The sequence below is a fragment of the Protopterus annectens genome, chromosome 3.part1 (assembly GCF_019279795.1).
Source record: "Protopterus annectens isolate FY-2018-M chromosome 3.part1, PAN1.0, whole genome shotgun sequence".
Classification (NCBI taxonomy): Eukaryota; Metazoa; Chordata; order Ceratodontiformes; family Protopteridae; genus Protopterus; species Protopterus annectens.
Window position 1 is genome coordinate 1,780,822,156 of NC_056732.1, and position 22,603 is coordinate 1,780,844,758.

A 22,603-nucleotide genomic window follows, 5' to 3' on the forward strand; every position below is an offset into this window, starting at 1 on the left:
AAAATGTTGGGGGATTTTTTGCATGATTTCTTTGCATTTTGATGTAGTATGACTTTTTATCTTTGATAACTTGTTTTTTGGAAAGGTTTCTTAGTTGTTTGTATTTAAGTAAGATATCTGGTTGTTTAGTTTGAAGGTAAGTTTTCCAGGTTTTATCTCTTTGTAGCATAATCTTTTTGGTGTCTTTGGTAAGCCATGGGGTGGTCTTAGTTTTTACTCTTTTTGTTCTGACTGGAGCTAGGGAGTTATGGACATTTAAGAAAGTTGAACTGAAAAAGTCAACGGCTGAGTCTAATGGAAGAGTTTTCAGGGGGTTCCAATTGGTATTCCTGAATGAATCAGAGAAAGTAGTAGGGTTAAAGTTAGAGAGATTCCGAGTGTGGATAAACTGGTGAGAGTGTGGGGGAGTGAGGGAAGCTCGATGGGTGAAGGCAGGGAGGTGGTCTCCTAATGGGTCAGGTATGACACCAGATTGTATCACTTTATTGGGATGAGATACTAGGATCCAGTCTAGTATGGAGCTTGGTGGGTTGGGTTTTTTGGGTCTAGTGATGGTGTTAGTAAGTTGAGTGTAGTTAGATTGATTGACATGGTGGGGTTAGGGTTGTTGATTTTGTTCCATTCTATATTTACATCACCCAATATGTAAGTTTCCAGTTTAATATTTGAGGAGGCCCAGGACAGGATGTCTTCCAGGGTGTTGGTGTTGTTACCCGGAGGAATATAGATGGAAATGAAGCAGATGCTTTTATGATTGTTAATTTGTAGAAGGCCTGCTACAAGTTCAGCATTATTGAAAGAAGGGATGGAATTAGGATATGGAATAAAGGACAGCTGGTTGGAGTAGACTAGTGTGACACCGCCACCTCCAGTACTTAAGTGGCCAGATTGAAGTGATTGAAATCCAGGGGGAAGGAATTCAGAATCACTTATGTGAAGTTTTAGCCAGGTTTCAGAAATGGCTACAATGTCAGGTGAATTGTGAGTGAGCCAGGCATGAAAGTGGGTTGTTTTATTTTTTAGGCTTTGGGTGTTGATGGTGAGGAATTTGAGGTATTTATTGGTGGAATTATTGTGGGAGCTAGTGTGTTTAGTAGTAGAGACGTTTGGTCCTGGATTAGGATGAATGTCACCAGCTAAGCAGAGGTAAGTGAGATAAGGAATAAGATGTTTTGGTTTGTACTTAGTTAAAAGTGTCTGGTAATGAAAAGGTCTGGATTTGTAGTATTTAGTAGTGACTGGAAGAAGATTTGCTTTGAAGAGGAGGGAAGGGTGGGAGGGAACTAAAGAGGCTGAGATGTTGTGGATGTGTGTTGTGTGGGGGAGGTGGGGAGACAGAGGTGGAGGGTGTAGATGGAAGTGAGTATAGGAGGTGGCATGGTAGAGAATAAGTAGAAGAAGGATGAGGATGGATGTGGAAATAAAGGTTTTAGGAGTAGGAGAGTGCATGATAGGTGGGGTCTGTTGGATGTAATAGAGAGGAGGTTAAGGGACTTAGGCGGGAAGGGGTGAGGTAGTGAGAGGCAGGTGGGATGGAGGGAAAGTGTTGAGGATTGGACGGGGAGTGAGGAAGGGATGTTATGTGGAGAATAAATGTAGGAGCACTGGGGGTGGTGGGATTTGGGGGTAGGGTAGGGGAGTGGAGAGAGCCCACAGGGCAAACAGAGCGGGTCAGAACCAAGAAAATGGAAGAGCAAGTCAGTGAGGAACAATCAGTGAGGTGGGTAGTAAGCACAGTGCAGCAAGGCTCAGGAGTAAGGTGCAGTTTTGCTATGAGAGATTGAGGGGGAGAAGGGAGGCTACAGAAGGTAGGGCAGGGCAATACAGCAAATAGGACAGACAAATATCCAGTAGCTTGATTTACTTTACAATAAAGTATTTAAAAGTAGGTTAATGCTGTCATCTAGTAGACAGATCAGTTAACAGCAGCTAATGGATGTCAACAGTCAGGAAATTCAGGAAATCTCAAGGCAGGATACACCAGGGAATGATATACAGGCGGCAGGACAAAACTTTGGTTCTTTTGAGTGTTAGTACACAGTACTTTTAAGGCCACATCTGAAATCCTGTGTGCAGCTACAAACAATGATATGAAATATTTTCCAGAATGCCAGTTTTTCATTGCAAAAATAATCTAAATGTAACATCCTCAAATAGCAGATGCACAATAACATTCAGAAGTCTAAATTAAAATTGGTTGTCATTTCTGGTAGTTAACTTTGAGTTGCTGTATTAACTAAAGGTCATCCCATTTTGAGATTGCATAATGAGGAACTGATGCAGACATGAAATACTTCTGTGTTTTATAGTTATAATAATTTATTTAAATGAATATAGACTGAATGTTACTTCTGCTAGCAAAATCAGTTTTTATTAAAAGTCCAGGTTCAGCTTACTGAAAAATATTCTAACCATACCTCTCAACCTCTTTGAGCAAGAAATCTGGACAACAGGTTTTGCATTCGTATCAATGCATTAGTATGAATTAACTGAAGGGTGTGAAATCTGAAACAAATTGTCTGTCATTATTTTCTAACTTCAATCTTTAATGATTTGCCACTAATTTACCAGAAAACCACAATTTTATGAAAACCAGACCAAAAATATGAGCCATAAATATGGACATTCTGTGAAAATCTGTACAGCTGAGAGATATTATTCTAATTATTAAATAAATATTAGCTGAGGCTGGGTTGTTGATTTGAATGCATCTCCTTATAGAACATGTGGTTCATGTCCTAATCATTCTACAGTTAGAAGAACATTAGAAGAGCTGATGCAAACCTTTAGTTTAGTTGAGCCGTATAAATATTTCTCTCTAAAAAGGAAACCCATTTACCTTTCTCATTAACATACATTGTGGTCTTGTGTTTTTTTCTTATTCTAAATATGTCTTTATACTCTTTTAGAATATGTTACTTAGAAACCATGAATTTATGAGAGCAGATTAGACTAATAGGATAGATCTAGTAGGATAGCTAAACTGTAACTATGCTTACGTTTACAATGAATAAAGGAATATTTTAGAAATATAGAAGACAATAAAAAATTGCCTTAGCCCTAAATCTCACACTAATTTGACAGGGGCCAAAAAAATAATGATTACTTAATGGTGAAGAACATTGAGATGAACATGTATACATATATTCCTGCTCCAAGGCAGGTATTGCTCATTCTTACTTAGTATCTCCTTTTCAGTCTAGTTTTATGCAGACAAAACAAATTTAGGATCAAGTCATAATATATAATCCATTACAAGTCCTTATTTAGTTAATGTCTCCTGCTTGGCAACTACATTTCTGAAGTAAAAGCCAATACCAAAGGGCTCTGGCTGGCTAAGTTTGCAGATGACTGCAATTTAGAAGCAGTGATAGAATTCACAAATGGCTTAGCCATCCTGCAGGATGTTTCATCACAAACAAATAACTGGTGTCAAAATCATGGACTGAAACTAAATGCCAAAATATGCATTATTGTATCCTTTGGGAAGTCATCTACCCCAGGGAACTTCCACATTGGCAATATGTCTCTAAGAGTTGAACGAGTTTTTTGGGATTTGGCAACTTACATGGACAGTGACTTAACTTTTGACCAACATGTATCTATTGTAAGAACATCCTTCTATGTTGCACAGCTTACAAACAAAAGGAATGTGTTTAGATCTAGGGATGCCATTGACCCCCTTTACTCAGCCCTCATTAGGCCTCTCAGTGAATAAAATGCCCGTTTTGGCACGTATCTGTTCAGATACATGCAACAACTGGAACATTCACAGAGGTAACTTACTAAAAGGATACACAGCCTAAACAGCATATCCTACATGGACCAACTGAATACCCTGTCACTATACTTGGCATCCAACAGACTGCTAACATGTAAACTGTGTCTGGCTTACAAGGCATCCTCCAACCCAATACTGATGTATTTAGTGCACATCAGCAAGTCAAAAATGCATCAGAAATACTCAATCTAGGGATATAAACCTTTTCTGTAATATCAACAGAATGGTTGGGAAGGACAGGTATATCTCACAGAGAAATAGTGCTGCTGTCAAACAGATTCCCAGTCCATATAAAACAAAGTTCATCCCTGTCCATATTCAAGTGCACTTAGAACTATGGATGGAAAACAGAAAATATACCCCAGGACCTTCCCCCTGTACTACTCATGGACAGAAGCAGCTCCTAAATGGTTTATCCCATGCATGGATCCACTCAAATTATCTATGGTATGATCCCAGTTATTCTCATTAGTTGTAATATGTAATTATCGACCATGGGATGGGTAAGGCCAACCTCTAACCAAATGGGAGGGGTTATTTTGAGCACAAAAATGGAAATTGGTCAGGTTTAAAATGGCCCACAATGGCCACTAGCCTAGTACTTACCTATGAACCTGAGAAACAAGTGCAACAATACTTGTCTATGGAAAATTGCTTATACAAATGATGCTACTTTACTTTCCAGTAATCTTTTCTCTTATGTTCTGGTCTGGTTTAAATAAAACAATGTAACATTTGGGAATGAATATGCAAACTAACAACCCAGCGCTAGAAGTTAGGATGGCAAATATCTCCACTGCGACTGTATATTTCCCTTTTGTGCTCAAGTAAGCTGGAATAAATGTTAGCCAAACACTTAAAAAAACAAGCATACTGAATGTAATGTATTTGGCATCATTAAATCGATCTGGCAAATTCCGTGCAAGAAAGGCTACTATAAAGGAAATGCTAGCCAAGAGGCTAAGATATCCCAGCATGCAGAAGAACATAATGGCAGAACCTTCATTACATTCCATTATTATTTTCCCTGATTCAGATTTCATATTCTTCTGTGGAAATGGTGCAGAAAAATTTAGCCAAATCATACATATAACAACTTGTATAGCTGATGCGCAAGGGATCATTCCAGTCGGCGCAACTCTTGATCCTACCCATCTCTGACATTTGCTGTTTGGCTTTCTAGCATTAAAAGCAATTATAACAATTGTGGTTTTTGACAGTATAATAGAGATGCAAATGGAAAATATGACCCCAAAGGCAGTCTGACGGAGGAGACAGCTGATGTGTGTTGGATAGCCAATGAATAACAGGGAACAGATAAAGCAAAGTGTAAGTGTGATAAGGAGAAAGAAACTGAGCTCACGGTTGTTGGCCTTGACCAAAGGAGTATCCCAGAACTTAACAAAAGTGCAAAATACAGCTAATGTAATGAAAGAAGCAGAAATGGATAGTCCAGTTAATAACGATCCTAGTGAATCTTCAAAAGAGAGGAAATCAATGATTTTCGGATTGCATTTTTCTCTGTTGTCATCTGGCCAAAGTTCTTCAGGGCAGTGTACACAGCTGGTGCTATCTATGTAAGAAACAGAAACACACAGATTAGAAGATGGTGGTAAATAACTAAAATTTTGAAAATTGTTATTGTAATGCAGCAAAGAAAAGATATTAAGTAGCATTTGTTTTTGTCAGAACAAACTGAAATGTTTACTTGGAGTGAAAAGCCAGTTGACAGTTTAGACCCCAGGAGATGAAAGCATTATGAACTAACACATTGACAAATTACAGTGTCTGAAAAACTGCAAGAAAACAAATTCATAATGAGAGTTTAAGAAATATTAACTGAGTAGTGGAACATCTGTGACAAGTGTTCTAAAGCATATATCATGTAACTTGGATGAATGCATATACCTGCAAATTGCAGAGTTCATTTATTGCACAATGTATTTGACTAGTACTGTACCTTAGTGATTATGGTAATGCTCACAGAGGAGTCACATCTTGCAGAAATGGGTTTGATTCCATGTCCTTCTACTTTACCCCTGTATGGCTCTCAGAAATACGAGTTTACTTTTATCTGCATACTGAGTGATCATTCTTTCACTTTCCTTTTTTAACTAATTTACTATCATTATGTTGAAGTGGCTTCGGACGAATCCACTCCAACGAAAGGCAGGGGGTTGAATGGTGACAATGTTGAACCTAACATAGCCGAAGTACAAATCTCGACCCATGTTAAAGCCCATTCTGTGGTCGCATTTGAGACATAATTCGGCAATGTTGGGATTTAGAAATGTCAACTTTCGTGGACGTGGGTCGATGTAAACAGCGTTCGACCAAGTCCGGTCCAACATTATGATAGTAAACCTTTTTAACCATGTAAACATACAAAATCCATGCACCTGTTTTTTTTCTTTACTCAGGACAGTTAAGTATTGTGTCCTTAAACTCACAGCCAGCATAAATTCTACCATAGCAAATATATCAAATGATTTAACTATTCACTTATTTGTTTATTTACTTTTCCTGCTTCAATGCCCCCATGTTTATCATAAGACAGAAACATTGTTTATCATAAGACAGAAACATTGTTTATCATAAGACAGAAAAAGGTTTCAAATAATCAAAGGGAACTGAACACTTGAAAATACAAGCAGGAATAGATGAAAGGTCTAATTATAATGTCATGCAGCAGATACACTAACAAACAGACGCCATCATTTTTTGTGCATTTAAGTTTGCAGTCAGGCAGCTTTAATAGTAAAGCATTGTAATACTGAAAAATAGGAAAAACAGCAAAATAAAGGAAGGAGAACAAAACAGCATAAATGTATAAAGTGCACGAAATGCGATCAAATGACCGGCCAACATATGCATAATGAGAAATGTACCATGTGTCATTTAAACACATAAGGCTCCATAAACCTTGTGCCGATCAGAGGAGTAGTTATCCCATATTGAAAAGATGATGAGGGCGTAGGCTGAGTGCATTCAGCACCCAAGTAGCCTTACTATAAACTCTTGGAATTATATTACTCAAGTCATACAGATAATCTCTTGTAATGATTAAAATGAATGAGAGAAGTAAATGATTGTAGTTTGCTTTATTGCTATTGTGTTTCAGAATATTACCGATGAAGTCAGACAAATTTTTGCTCATATTTTAACACATATTTAATTTATTCTTGGTTTTCTATAGCAAATCTGTTGTTGGAATTTTATATAGTCATATCCCAGTTAGTACTCAGCAGTAAATATTGAGAAATATTGTCATGGTAGGCATTTTACAAAAGAATTCTGCCATTTAAAAATGTACCATCTGATGAAAACTATATGAATTCTACAGCCACTTTTAAATATACAAGCACTATAAATGATGTATGGATGTACAGTTGAATTCTGTATTCGTTACTTTTGAGTCTGTTGTTTCAGGAGGGTTTTCTGCATTTCATTGAATTTTACTAGGAAGGTATGAATAAATAATACCCTGTAGAATTTTCCTTAATGTGCGTAAGTATTTGAAACACCACATTTTCTGAAAAACAATTGTCGGGTCTATATCAGAACATCGAAGTATTAAAACTTCGAATGTTCTCATATCGAACATTGATCAGCGAACACTAAGAATAGCGAAGCTGCAGAACAGCGAATTCTTTCCTCGGGAAAAAATTCAGTTGGCCATTTCTGTGGCTTCGCTATTCATAGCGCTGTGGTGGAACGTTACGGGTTGGGTTCAGGTAAGTGTGCAATTGTTTGTATGTTAGGGGCAGGTTAAGTGAGTTAGGGTTAGGGCGCGGGTTAGCCGTGTGTGCGATAGTGACAGACTTTAGGGTTAGGGGCGGTTTAAGTGAGTTAGGGTTAGGGCGCGGGTTAGGTGAGTGTGCGATAGTGACAGATTAGGGCTTGGGTTAAGGTAAGTGGGTTGATAGTAGTGTATGTTAAGTTTAGTGTAGCGTTAGATGTAGGAATTTAAGTGTATGTGTGTGGTTGCTGTTTGTTTGAAGTGCTTGTGTTGTGTGTATGTGTTTTGGAGCAGCTTTCCATGGGAAAAAATTTGCTGTTCTGAATGTTCAATATTTTCATGTTTAGATGTTTTGGGGCCGATGAAATAGCATTCACTATTTTTCATCTTTCGATAACTTGATATAAACACCAATTGTCAGGGCTAACATCAGAGCAGACTGATGCATGCATACCTCCTGACTCTTCAGATTTATGCAGAATGCCTAGATTTTTGCCTCTGATCTTTGGTCTTCTCCTCATAAAATTTGTGATTTTGCTGGCAAATCACTCAGGATTGATGTCATTACATAAATAATAATAATAATATTCTTCAGGAAATACATGCTAATACAAAACCTTTTACCATATTAACTTTCTATGAATAATATTTAGAAATTGCCCCTATTTTTGGATCAGTGTCCCCCATTAATTTTGGCTTTTGCTGATTTCTTGTGCTTACAGGTTGAAAAGAAAGAATGTATGTTAAAGCCTCCCTCCACTCATTGCCTGCTCTAATCTACTTGCAAATGTGCCGTCTTGAAATAGCAGTTACTCCACAGAGAAGAATAAGAAGTTAAGTACCTACCATAACGTTCCATGTTAGTTGTCTTCATCTCGCCTTCTTTCTTGCTGTTTGGGATCGGAGCCAATCCCTGGCTCCGACTCAGCCATCTTCAATAGTTCAAGGGCTGTTTACTGGCTCAAGGCTACCCCTTATCCCATAATGCCTAGCGATAGCTACCCAGATCTCGTTTGAAATAGCTAATCCAGACATAATAAGAGAGAAACCAGTTATCAAAAAACTGGTTGTTCCATGTATTCTAATATCTAGAATAGGTTAAGAAGACCTGGTCAGAAGACTAACAATAAAATAATACTTAGCCAGTGAAAAAAGGAGCTCCTCTCAATCCACTAAGACAGGGGACGGAGGGAGGGATGCAAGAAAGAAAGCGAGAAGAAGACAACTAACATGGAACGTTATGGTCGGTACATAACTTCTTTATATTAAGTTGTCTATCTCGCTTTCATTCTTGCTGTTTGGGACAGCATCCCTAGCACCTTAGCCCTGGGTGGCTCAGTGGAACAAACTCTTCAAAACAGTGGAACCAAAGTCAGCTCTGCTCCGGGAGACCATATTCACCTTGTAGTGAGAAATAAAGGTATGAGGGTTTGCCCATGTGGCAGTTGCACAGATGGAATCCATGGGCAACCTAGGCTGAAAGGCTATGGAGGTGGCTAACACCCTAGTAGAATGACCTTTCGGTTTAATTGGTAACTCTTTTTTCCTTAACTGGTAAATAAAAGTAATAGTGTGGGACAACCATCTGGATAAGGTCACCTTGGAAACTGGGAGACCTTGTTTGTTTAAGGCATAAGAAAGGAATAATTGGTCTGACTTTCTTATTTCTTTAGTTCTGTGCAGGTAAAAACACAATTGTCTATGAACATCCAGTTGGTGAAGTTTGTACTCTGCCTTGTTGCTATGATTAGGGAAGAACACGGGGAGATCTATAGATTGGTTTAAATTATTTTCTGAGCAGACTTTAGGAGGAAACAAAGGATTAGTCCTCAGAGCAACTCTGTCCTTGCGAAACACCAGGTAGGGAGGACGAACACATAGTGCTTGAAGTTCTGAGACACACCTAGATGAAGTGATAGCTACCAGAAAGAGTGTCTTCCAAGATAGAAACTTGATGGAGCAAGATGCTGCTGGTTCAAAAGGAGGCAGAATTAAGGAAGTTAGGACTAAATTAAGGCCCCAATGGGGAGGGGGATCTCTCACTGGAGGTCTAAGCAGAGATGTTCCTCTCAAAAAAGCTTTACAGAGCTTATGAGACATAATGTTAGCATTTGACAAACCAATATGAAAATTAAAAATGGCCGCTAATTGTACTCTAATCATAGCGGAAGTGGTCCTGGGGTGAAACAATTACGCCAGGAATTCCAGAATTTCGTGGACTGGGGCTGAGAAGAGATCCACATTCCTAGACTCTGCCCAACAAGAAAAAAGTTTCCATTTGCTAGCATAAGTATTTTTCATTGTAGACTTATGAGATGAGATGATAATCTCACGGACTGCTGAGGAAATGCTGGGAAGCCTGGCTAAGGTTGGAAGTGGAGCAACCAAGCTGTGAGCTGGAGAGTTTGGAGGGATTGATGCAACCCGCCTGATTGATGAACCAGGAGATCTGGAATTGGGTCCAGAGTCCAGGGCTGATCGAGAAGGTAATGCTGCAGGAATGGGAACCATATCTGTTGAAGCCAGTAGGGGGCAATGAGGATCATTTTGCAACCCAACGATTTTACTTTCTGTATGAGTTTTGGTATCAGGGGAAATGGAGGAAAAGCATAAAGAAGTCCCTGAGGCCATTTGTGGACTACAGCATCTCTGGGTATGTGACCTGGAAGTGGAAGAAGGGAGAAGTAGTTGCTGCATTTGCTGTTGAAGGTGGTGGCAAAAAGATCACAGCAAGGCTGTCCCCATTTGCGGAAAATAAGATCCACAACTTCCTGATTCAGAGACTACTCATGAGGCATGAGGATAGCTCTGCTGAGCTTGTCCGCTATGACGTTGGATCTCCCAGGGATGTGCGTCGCAATCAGAAAACATTGGGAGGAAATTACCCACTGCCAAAATCTGAGTGCTTCTTGACACAGGGGGTAGGATCTGGTTCCACCCTGCTTGTTGATGTACAACACCACTGACGTTGTCTGTTTGAATTGCAAAGGTCCCGAAAGGAAGAGAGTCTTGAAGAGCTTGCAATGCTAGGAGCACGGCTGTCATTTCTAGGACATTTATGTGCAGATAGTACTCGTGAGGGTGCCAAGTGCCTTGGACTGTCCTGCCCAGATAATGCCCCCCCCACCCTATCAGGGTGGCATCTGTCATCACTGTGGCTACCAGAGGGGATTGTATGAAAGGTCTGCTCTGAGTAACTAATGGGGAGACCATCCACCAAGGAAGGTGTCTTTTGCATGCCTCCGTGATCAGGATCATGTGAGACATGGGTAGCTCTTGGAAAGACCACTGCGTGAAAAGACACCACTGAAGAATTCTCATGTGGAAGCTTGCTAGTGGGAGTAGAAGAATGGCAGCTGCCATGGAGCCCAGAGTTTGAAGGACATACCTGACTTGGATCCTTTTGCTCTGCATTAGAATTTGCACTTCTTGATGAATTGTGGACACTCTTTCTAGTGGCAATCTTGCGAACATATCCCTTGTGTTTAAGTCTGCTCCTATGTAAGTGATAGATAGACAGGGCAACAAGGCAGATTTTTCAAAATTTATTGTAATACCTAGCTGAGTGCAGGATGTGATTGTATAATCCCACACTTGTAGGAGTTGATGCCTGGTGGTAGCAGTGAGGAGCCAGTCATCTAGATATGGAAACACCTGGAATCCTTGACATCTCAGGTGAGCCGTGACCACTGCCATACATTTGGTGAACACCCTGGGGGCTGTGGTGAGACCAAAGGACAGAGCTCTGAACTGGCAATGACTGGCCCCTACCCGAAAGTAAAGAAATCTCCTGGAGCATCTGTCCATCTTGATATGGTAGTACACATCCTGAAGATCTATCGAGCACATCCAATTGTCCTGATCCAGCAAAGGTAGAATGGACTGCAGCGTGACCATCCGAAACTTTGTTCTTTGTACAGATTTGTTTAGTCTGCTGAGATTCAGAATTGGTCTCCAGTCCCCCGTCTTTTCTGGTACCAAAAAGAACCTTGAGTAAGTTCCAGATCCGTGCTGGTCTACGGGGACTTCCTGAATGGCTGTTTTTTCTAGCAGTTTTGAAACTTCTATTCCTGCTTGCTCCTTCAGATTGGGTGGAACATCTGGAAGGGTCTTCTTTGACTGTAAGGGGGGTTGAAGGAAGGGAATTTTGTAACCTCTAGATATAATGGACCGTACCCATCTGTTTTTTGTTAAATTTTGCCAGGCTTTTGGGTAAAGTGAAAGTCTTCCCCCGACTGCCTGCAGAGGTGAGCAGCCAGGCAACCCTTCAGGGATGCTGAAAGGGCTTATCAGAGAAAGATTCTCTGTTGCCCTGGTTCTGTGGACCCCCTCTGCCACAAGGGCGGCATCTATTATTATTGTTTCCCCCTCTGCCTCTGGAGGAAAAATCACTACGTGTGTCAGGTAAGGCTCCCTGAGATTTACAGAACCACATCTTCCCCACTCTTCTGACCCTTGGGGAAGGTCTAGAGGGAGTGGAAAATGGGCTCCCATGGCAGAGAGAGTCTTGCCTTCTTGCTCACACCTAGCCAACATGTCTTTCACCTGTGGCCCAAAGAGAAAGGAGCCATCAAAGGGGGTATTGGTGAAGGACACTCAAAAGGGTTCCACAAAGTGACACAGCCACATCCACGCATGCCTCCTAAGGTCTACACCCGTGCCCACAGCTCTACTCACTTCATCGGCTGCATAGGAAATGAGCCTCATGGAGGAGTTAACTACAGAATTAAGCGTCACAAGCAGGGAAGCTACTTTGGCTTGTGCTCCCTCAGCTGTAGGATCTTGAAGGGTATCTCCAAGCTCTTTAAGGAGATCCCTTTGAAGTCGAGTAAAATGACATAGATAGTTCAGTGACCTCATGGAGAAAGTCACTGAAGCAAACATTCACTTTCCATACCTGTCCATTGTCCTAGACTCCTTGTTAGGGGGATGAACAGATGAAGAGGTTTCCACTAACTCTTTTTTGGTGGCTGCTGCTACCACCATGTCATCAACGGGCACACCTTCAGAAAGGAATTGCTTATCCTGGAGAGCTGTAATAAATTTACCAGGTCTCCTCGGAGTTGGTTCCACTGTGTCCGGAGCTGACCAAGCCTTTCGAGCCACTACGGACATAAGTGGGTCAAAAGGCGGAGAAACCCAGGAGGTGGAAGGTTGGGAACTGAAAGCATCCAGGAATACAGACTCATCCTCTGTAGGGGCTAGGGGATTCCAATTCCCCCTCTGCCTAAGCATTTCCAGGATGTCCAGGAAGGAAACATCTTCAGCGGGGTATCTCGGGGAACCTTCCAATTCATCTAAGTCTATATCAGAAGTGACAGACTCATGGGAGTCAATGTGCTTCCTCCTGCACTTCTTCTTCCAAGGGGGCTCCTCTAAGTGATCAGGGGAGGCCTCAGAAGAAGAGGAAACACCCAATGGGGTGTCCTGGAGCATTGGTTCCCTACACTTGGGGTTTGGAGGAGGAGCAGAGGTTGGTGCAGACACTACGGGGGATGCAGCTGGTGGGGCTGGTAGTGGAGCTGACTCAGGGGACAGCACACTCCGCATGACCTCAAAGGTGTCCCTGCCTCTAGGCAGAGAAAGCTCCGGTTCCAAAGAAATAGGAATCTTTCTTAGGGCCGAGGGGGACAGCTCTGAGGACGATGTTGGAGCCAGGCTCACCTGCACCGATGCTCCGAGAGGGAGAACGGGGTTGGACAAGGGTCCGATGCCACTCGCCCCCTCAGAGCCGATGAGGGAGCCCCGGAATCCAGATCCTTCAATGGAAGGTACCATCGAGTTAATCGGAGCCAAAGTCGGAACCGAAGGAGATATAGGTATCGGAGCCGATGGTTCCACTACTCGAACCCCAATGAACTCCGGATCCAAGCTCAATGGAGTCGGAAGAGGAACAGAAAGGGAGGTGGATGGAGACGATACCTGTTGAGGAGGGCTAGACAACATTTTAGCTAGTGCCTGTAATTTTAGCAACCTACTTACTACTCTCTCCACATCATGATCCGACAGCTTAGAGGATCAAGAGGAGTGTGAAGAGCAGTGGCTACGTTCACTTTGCAATAATGGAGAGCCAGGAGCCGAATGAACTGACTCTAACGAAGGGGACCTCAGCCTCTTATGGCTCTGAGATGGCTCTGAAACTACAGATGGAGCCGATGGAGGGGTTGTCTTGTCGGTGCCAGCCGGAACCGACATACTCGGTAAATCCTGTACCGGGGTTGGCTCCGAAGATGGAGCTGACGATTTAGAGGATTTTGGGGATTTTACTGGCTGTGAACTCTTTGCCGGTGAATCCTGAGATTTTAACTGACCCCTAAGGATCAATTTGTTCTTCCATTCCTGCAGGACTCTTGGACTAAAGGCATGGCAGATAGAACAAGAGCCCTGCAGGTGAACAGCGCCCAAACAATAAACGCAACTAGTGTACCCATCTGTCAGAGACATTTTCTGACAGCACGAATCACACTTTTGAAATCCAGATACTTTAGTTTCTTTAGACATATCAACCACAAAAAAACAAGCACAAGAAGAGAAACACAGACAGAAAAAATTTGTACTCTAGTCATTAACAGACTATGTAAAAATATATAAAACAAACTCCTTTTTTTTTTTTTTTTTTTACGATAGCAAAAAACAGAGGAAAGGAGAGCCTCTAAGTTAAACGTCTTCCTTGAGAAGGGAGTGGGGGAGGGGATAACTCTCTAACTTAAACAAGTTCTACTAAAAAGGACTAAAGGAGAACAAAGTACTCAACAACAAACACTAGTAAATAAAACTATGAAAAGGTAATTTATCTAATAGTTTTATGGAGTATAAGAATATATTTCTACACAAAAAATTTGAAAATACACGCCTGAGCCAGAAAATGACACACCTCGCAGCTGAAGCGGCAAACAAGATCTGGGTAGCTATCGCTAGGCATTATGGGATAAGGGGTAGCCTCAGTAAACAGCTCTCGAGCTATTGAAGATGACTGAGTCAGAGCTGAGGATCGGCTCTGATCCCAAACAGCAAGAATGAATGTGAGATAGACAACTTAACATCTTATTTTACAAAACACTAAATTAAAAATATTGCTTTTGAATAGGAGGCAATATCCATTGGTTATATTGCTGTTTTTAGCAAACAGTCCTCATGATTGCCATTCATAAGAGACTGAGTCTGTGCTCTGTTGATCCCTATAGCCAGGCTGAAATCCCACCCCCCACCACGTTACTTATATATACTAACAGTAAGTGTGCAAAATGCCAAAGTATATATAATTTGTAGGGTTCTTCAGTTTTAATTTTACATGCTGAGGCTGTTGCATGTAAAGTAGCATGTCAATGTTTGTAAAGTAAATGTTTTATGGCCGACAATGTAAATGTCAACATTTGAGTCATTTGATTAATTCAGTGTGTGTGTGTGTGTGTGTGTGTGTGTGTGTGTGTGTGTGTGTGTGTGTGTGTGTGTGTGTGTGTGTGTGTCTGTGTGCATATATATATTCATACATACAGAGAGAGAACTAGAAAGACAGATGACAGCTATGGATATATCTATGGAATATGTGGGATTCTAGTGTATAATAGGTTAAATAAATTGTATTTTTTTAAGGAATGAGTTCCTCTTTGAATGGACATCCAAACTTACCTAACCAGACAATAAAAGTAAGCAATATTGCTCAACAGGATGAGCAATACAGGAGATAATAAACCACTGGGGGTGTTGTCAGGCCTGTCACAACAACGAGAGTGTCTCTGCACCTCTTGAAGGTCTGTTATTTCCCCAACAAAATTCACCCTGAATGGTATTATTGCAATTAGATAATGGACTGTTTGTTTAGCTGTCTTTTATTTGTTTTTTTTTCATTGTTTGTATTATATCCATTTTTATGTTCTTAATATAAAAAAGTTTCTCTGCCTAATGTTTCAAAGTTCCCATAGCATATGTAATTGTCTTTGAAGGAAGCCTTTTACTTGCAAAATATAAGCTATGTGAAATATTTAATGTCCACACACACCCACACACAAACACACGCATGTGCACACACATGCAAACACACACACACACACCCTCACACACAAGCGCACATACAAAAAGAAATGTACCCTGCAAATACAGCTACTTTCTTGAGCGAGTATAACTCAGATGTCTCATTGTGATCAAATGAATGAAAAAGTGAATAAACTGCAAGGCATTGCAGTCTGCCATGCTTTTCGACTCTCACTGATTTTGCAGAATGTCTCCTATTTTGCACTATTCTTTGAAGATGTTTGATTTTCTGGTAAATCACTGACAATTACAGTCAGTCAAATATATACATACTTCTTATTGTTAAGAAAATATGCACCGATGGACAACCTTTTTCTCTATTTAATTTTTAGGTGAATCAGTGATATATTTAAAAATTATCCCTGATTTTAGATCTTTGCACCCCCATTATTGCAGGCTTTGCCCAGAATTCTTGAGCAATGAAGTTGAGAAGAATGCTTTCCTTCTCTGTCTCTCACTCACTCACTCACTCACTCACTCACTCACTCACTCACTCACTCACTCACTCACTCACTCAGTTACTCTTTTTATCTCTCTCTCTTACTCACACACATGTAATTCCTATAATTTTGTTCTGAGTTGCTACATTTTTTCGAGTAGCAGTTAGAAATGGGTAAGTAGAATGGGAAGTCCTTTTTTGCTTCTGCTGCAGTTACTTTTGCTAATTGGATTATTATTTATTTCTCATTTTATTTACTTTTTCTTTTATTTCATACTGACTAAATGGCTGTTTTAATAAGTGCAAACAAGATGGCAGCCCCTAAAACTAATGTTACAATAATGGCTTCATTGCATCATAATTCATTTACTAAAAACTCTATTTTGCATACTACCAGCTGTCATCTATTGTATATCTTCAAAATGTACCAAGGTCCGAATGTTTAAGATTTAAATGTACCTGTTTGATAATAGAAATTTAATTAACAAAGTAGATGATTTAGAGAATATATTTATTTATAGGGAATATAGTTAATCTGAAGTAAAACAAGCTTGGTGAAAGGTTGAGACTGTCCTCAGGAGAGACATTATGAGATATGCAAACCAAATAAATAATATATCTCAGAATAATGCAGTTCATCATCTTATTACAATAAAATTAGATAACACAATAAAATTAGTTAACAACACAGAGTTAGGCAACCAGCCACTGCTCTGCTTTATTCATCTGTGCACTTCAAGGCATCTGTTGCATTCTGCTAACCAGAAGTACAATTTTATACTGTATTTTGCACTTTTTAACTGCATTTTTTTGTTATATTGCTGATTTTTTAAAACTGTTCTTGCTGATTTATTGCACTTTTTGTCTGCTGTCGCATAGACTAGATACAGACCTGCTGAGTCTAGTACTGTTTGTTAACTTGAGCACTAAAGTAGGCTATCTTTTGTTGGAGAGCACCCTCCTGCACCCTTGTGCCAGAAGAGTGCAGATAGGACTAAAACGATTGAAGGTTGCTCACATAGGGCTCAATTTTGAGCTTTTTTATTGGTTAAATTGTTTAATTCAATTTGCTCATTGTTGCTACATAAACCCCTTGTTTGTGAGGGTTTGCACTTGTTTTAACACAGCTCCGCAGAGTTAGGTGATCAGGCACTGCTCTGCTGTATTCATTCTGTTTATGCGTAGTGTGCCTCCATGCACCTACATCCACTACCAGAAGTGGGAGTAACCGTTGGTGGTTATAGATGCAAAAACTTCAGTAGATACATTTTTACTTAGTAGCTGCCCGTGATCAGGCTGAGAAGTTATTTAACTGCACTTAGCTGCTCAGAGAGCACTTCAGCTACACATTTTCCCCTTAAACAGTCCCAAAAACACCAAATCTGCAATAGTTTCATACCATTAAGAGAACCTTATCTAGTATAGACAGTTTATAGAGCACCCGATTAGTACAGACCCTGTTTAGAGCACTCAGTTATACCACACCCCTCCATTTTCTCTCTGCACTGTGAAAATAGGATTTAACCTAGCATTACAGATGGTCAGTTTCCTTCCATTTCTCCTACCATCCTCATTGACATGTGTATCTTGAAGCAGTGTAGCAACTGCCTCATGTACACTGAAAACCCTCTACTTCTAAATCACTCAAATACAATTTGAGAGAGATGCATCTACACTAAGAATCTAGAATTCTTGTTCTCTTGCTCACAGAACAGTAACTGAACTGGTTTTCACCTCACATATTACATTTCCTATGTAAACCATCCACTCAACACATAAGCCGTCATGTGTAGAGGTACTCACTAGAAACCTACCAAAACAACAGAGACCTTCCGAATACAAACATGCTATACCTAAAATGCACCTACAGCACTCAATACATATAAAAATACAAGCACCAGTGTCTCACCAAATAAGCCTCTAAGGCAAAGCACATCTAAATAATTTTTTTAGATACAGGTGACTCCATTGTGAAGCACACAGATGTCTCACTCACCAGCCTAGACAAGAAGAAGGTTAGGTTCAGCTGTCAATCAAGTGCCACGATCCATGTAAAACAAACACCCACAAACCAGGAACCTCACCAAAAAGGCAGCACAGCAGAAGAAAACAAAATGGAATAAACCAGTACTGGAAAATGCAGCTCAATCAAACAATTTGAATCAAGATAAAACCATTTATTGTAAGCACTTTCATTTAGAATAATCTCCAAATGTCCTCAGACAAAAGTATTTTACAAAACACACTCAATTTATACATGACATCAGCAAATTCAAAACTTTTAGACCAATGAAAGACTAGTATAATTCCCTAAGCATTTTAACCATTTTATGCTGAAAAAAATATATGTATATACATGCATATGTATCTCTCTGCTGTTACAACCTTTACCTAAACTGACAGAAATATTACCTGTCATAAACCTTTAACTTTAGTAAACTAGACATGGAAATTGCATCATTTAAACCAGGGAAAGCTTCCATTTAAAAACACTTGCCACCAGGTTTCCTTTTGCTCTAAAATTACTTTCCAGAGACTCCTCCTAGAATCCCTTTTAACCTGATACACCACTACAAATTTAAAAACATGATCTGAAAATATCTTAAGATGTCTAAATAGTGCATTGGATTCTTTCTTGGTTGAAATGTGATAAAAATACTCATAAATTCTTTGAGCTAGTTTGTGCTGTGTTTTACCCACATAGAAAGCAGGACACTGTAAGCAAAATGCAATGTAAACCACAGCCTGTGTGTGGCAACTGTACCTTCCCCTTATAGAAATTGTCTTGTCAGCTACTTTAATTTGTGAACCAGAGAATACATGGCAACACTGATTACACATACCACATAGGGTCATTTTACCACTTTCACAAAGCCATTTCTCTCTTTCCATATTGGGACCCCTCCTATATACAATATTAGGTTGTTGCCCCAATAAGTCCACCATATCAACATAATTTTCAATGATGTTCCAATTTTTATTTAACATATTATCAAATAGACAATGTAAAATCTGTAAACTTTAATGAACTCCATTGCAAAATTCTACCAATTAGGCCAAATTTTTTTCCTTCAGAAAGAGGGAGATACACGATGCATGCCCTCTTTCTTCAAATCATTGGTGCCACTAGTATGTTGCTCATATAGTATAGTTTTCTTTGTACTAGACAGTTTCAAAAATCATATGTGATGAGGGGGATTCAGTAAAGTGTGTGAAAGGGTAAATCAGCCTGAAAATAGGGATATGCTGTGCAGAGGTAAATCAGATCTAAAAATAGGAACATTCCTCCAAAATGGGTACAGTTGATAGGTCTGGCTCCACTTTCTCACTGGATGATGTCATCTCAGTCTACCTGCCAACCTCCTAGCTGTTTTCATGGCTACCACATCTACACTCATGTACTTTCCTCCTGTGCTAACACTGGTGTCTCCTATTCCAGTGTCCAACCCCATCTGTGCACATGATGATGACTGTGCCCTGCCTGCCTCTCTGGCCTGTGGGGTGTATGGTAATATCTGATGCAGAGTGTGACCAGTCAATCCATTGTAATGCATAGCTTCTTTGTATTATTGCATGCATCAATTTTATTCTGTGTCTGTCTAGTCACAGCCCATAGTTGTAGACAATACATAACCACTTAGCCAATTCCATGACGTATTGTGCTCATGTCTTCCTCACATGATGTACCACCATAGCCAGTCTTACTGATGGCTCTTCATGCAGCTCCTCCTCTGCTGTTGCCAAAACTATGTCTGGCTGTGTCTCAGTGTCCATGTGTTGTAACTGCTTCTGTAACACCATTTTATGCAGCATGGTGAAAACCACAAATATCCTGTAGATGATTTCTGCAGCACACCACGGTATACCACCAAATGAATCCAAGCAGCGGAACTTGGCCTGTAACAATCTGAACACATTTTCAACAATACTAAGTGAAAAAGACAGTGCAGTGTGATACACCATGTCTGTCATAGGCTCAGGGCTACAAAGACCTTTAGGTCAATAGCCCAGTAACCACCTATGAACAAACATTGGTCAGTACTGGTCAATGATAGATTCTTTTCTTAGATACTTCTACCCGCTTGTAAAGTCATGAGCCATGAGTGATGATTCAAAGGCATATATAGCACTATCTGCATCAACAGCAGTGGACACCATTATGAATTCTTTGCTACATGTGTTCATGGAACTAGACAGTTGTAGACTCTGTGGTTGCCAATGTATATACCTACTAATTAGGTGATCCTGTGGAAAGGTGCCCCACATTAAACAGTGGTATAGGTTACACATGTGGTGGAAGAGTAAATCATCGTACTACTTGGATGGCTTACAAACATATTGTAGATAATACCATGGGCACTATGCACCACAAGGCAATTGGGCTAGAAGTCTTTCCTGTTGATTTACTGGATGCTATGTTGACTAGATGGGGCCTTGATAGTAATGTAGCTGGCTTCACCCAATGTTATGAATCCTACACTATTTCTCACCTCAAATTTCTTGTCTACTTATGCCCTACCTCTCTCTTTTTTCCTTTCTCTTACTTTTAATACCAATGTCCTGAAATCTTTCAGCTATCTTCTATTATGCATTTATTTCTCAATTTCTTTTACCTTGTTACTTCCATTGATATAACCTTCTGACTTGCTCTCAATCATTTGATTCATTTGACTTCTCATGAACCCATATTCAAATGTTTATTTTATATTTTATACTGAACTTTGCTCAATTTTTTTTTAATTATTTAGCTCACATGGAACCAGTGTTAAATGTATATCTTGTACTGTCATTTTTTTCTCACATTTTTCTTTTTTCAATAATGTATGAATTCTTACTTAAATGGGTATAATATAATCTTTAGTACTACTGTATACTTAATTTATGTAATGGATGTGCTTAGAGATTTTTTCCCCTGGGCATCTTATGAATCCTACCCTATTTCTCACCTCAACTTTCTTATCTACTTATGCCCTACCTCTCTCTTTTTTTCCTTTCTCTTACTTTCAATACCAGTACATAGAGGCACTGGGAAATAACGGCAGGTGGCACAATGCCAAGGCACTTCTACGGGCTAGGCTTGTAAAAACCCCAGGGCCATTAGCCTAGTACACACCTATGAACCTATGAAAATGGATACTATGGACCCAGTCAGATTTTCACATTAAACAGATGTCAATAAATAAATAAACAATAAACATGGGTGAAGCCAATGGGCCCAGGACTTTGAGGAAATGGACTATGTCATAGAAACCAAAACAAAAAAACAAAGCTAGTGAAAAAGGTACAAAACATTTATTAGCAGATCTCCACACAGAAAGTACTGTTTTCCCCCATAGATTTACTTAGCGTCATAGAAACAGACATACATTCTTACAATTAAGTAGTCTAAGTGAATTTTGTGACCCTCAAATCAAACCGATCCAGCTTTGGTGCACATCAACTGTCAAATCATAATACAAATAAAATGATTAAATTTAGATTGAATCATTTAACCTGGATAATATAGTATTTTAATATTATGAATAAAATTAGTTTTTCTGCATTCAGAATATTGTGAAACTCACCAGCAGTAGCATTTTCAGTAATACAAAGGTGAACACTAATGAATGAGAAAATTACTATGGCATATACTAAACTATACTTATATATAACTTTAGATTTTTTACAGCAAATATCATTAAGATGTTCTTCTATTCTAAATTCTAAGAGGCAATATCCTAGACAAACTTGCCTTAATGTATTTCAAGTCATGTGATTTCTAACCCTGAAAATGTTAGAGTTTGTATATTCTAACTCTGAAATCATACAACACCATTTATAACATTTATATGTTCACACACATTACATTCACCACAAGCACAATTTCCTGGTAGCAATAATTCATGCTGTTTTGAAGTAGATGTAACATTCCTTTTGTATTTTGTTAACCATTCAGATGCGTTCCTACTCTGTCTTTAGCTAAATTTACAAGCGGGTAGAAGTATCTAAGAAAAGAATCTATCATTGACCAGTACTGACCAATGTTTCTTCATAGGTGGTTACTGGGCTATTGACCCAAAGGTCTTTATAAGCCAAGTAATGTGTACCCAGTATAATACAAGGAAACCCATTGTAAAGAATCTTTCCTAAACTCGACATCTTAGTTAGTAATGACTGCCCATATCTAGGAGGTCATAGGTGAAATCCTCAGCAGGAATTTATGGTTTCCCATCCAGTCATCCAGGCCACGCTTAAACAGGGTCATAGAGAGGCTTTGTTTGATGTGAATCGGTAGCCTATTCCAGAAGAGTGGTAACCTCTAAGAGACATATCTTTCTCTAGAAGGTCCTATTTATGTCGCAGGCCAGGTTAATATCCAAGGAGCGTTTGACCCTTATCCCATTTGATTTGTGGATGTGCAGCATTTCCATTAAGTTTGGGTCCGAGATTGCTCTTTAGGCCAGGCACAAGTCTCCTCTCAGTAGTCGGTATACTACTAATTACCTGCTGGAGACCCTATATTTTCATGGTTAAAAATCTCTGAGGTCTCTCAAGATGCTGCAGGTGCCTGGTAAGGTACATACCAATGTGAGCATTGTACTCAATTATTGGCCTGACAAGGGTCAAGTACAGG

At 39.7% G+C, this 22,603-nt stretch overlaps 1 protein-coding gene across 1 annotated transcript in view; it reads right to left on the bottom strand.

Moving 5' to 3' along the window:
- Positions 1 to 4,336: 4,336 nt before the first annotated feature.
- The window catches only part of LOC122797866 (vomeronasal type-2 receptor 26-like), a 149,788-nt gene continuing 131,521 nt past the window's right edge, over positions 4,337 to 22,603 (bottom strand). Inside the window, exon 4 of the mRNA XM_044066388.1 lies at positions 4,337 to 5,354. Within this exon, the coding sequence (XP_043922323.1) occupies positions 4,456 to 5,354 (899 nt within the window). The 3' untranslated portion in view covers positions 4,337 to 4,455. The remainder of the gene's footprint in view (positions 5,355 to 22,603) is intronic.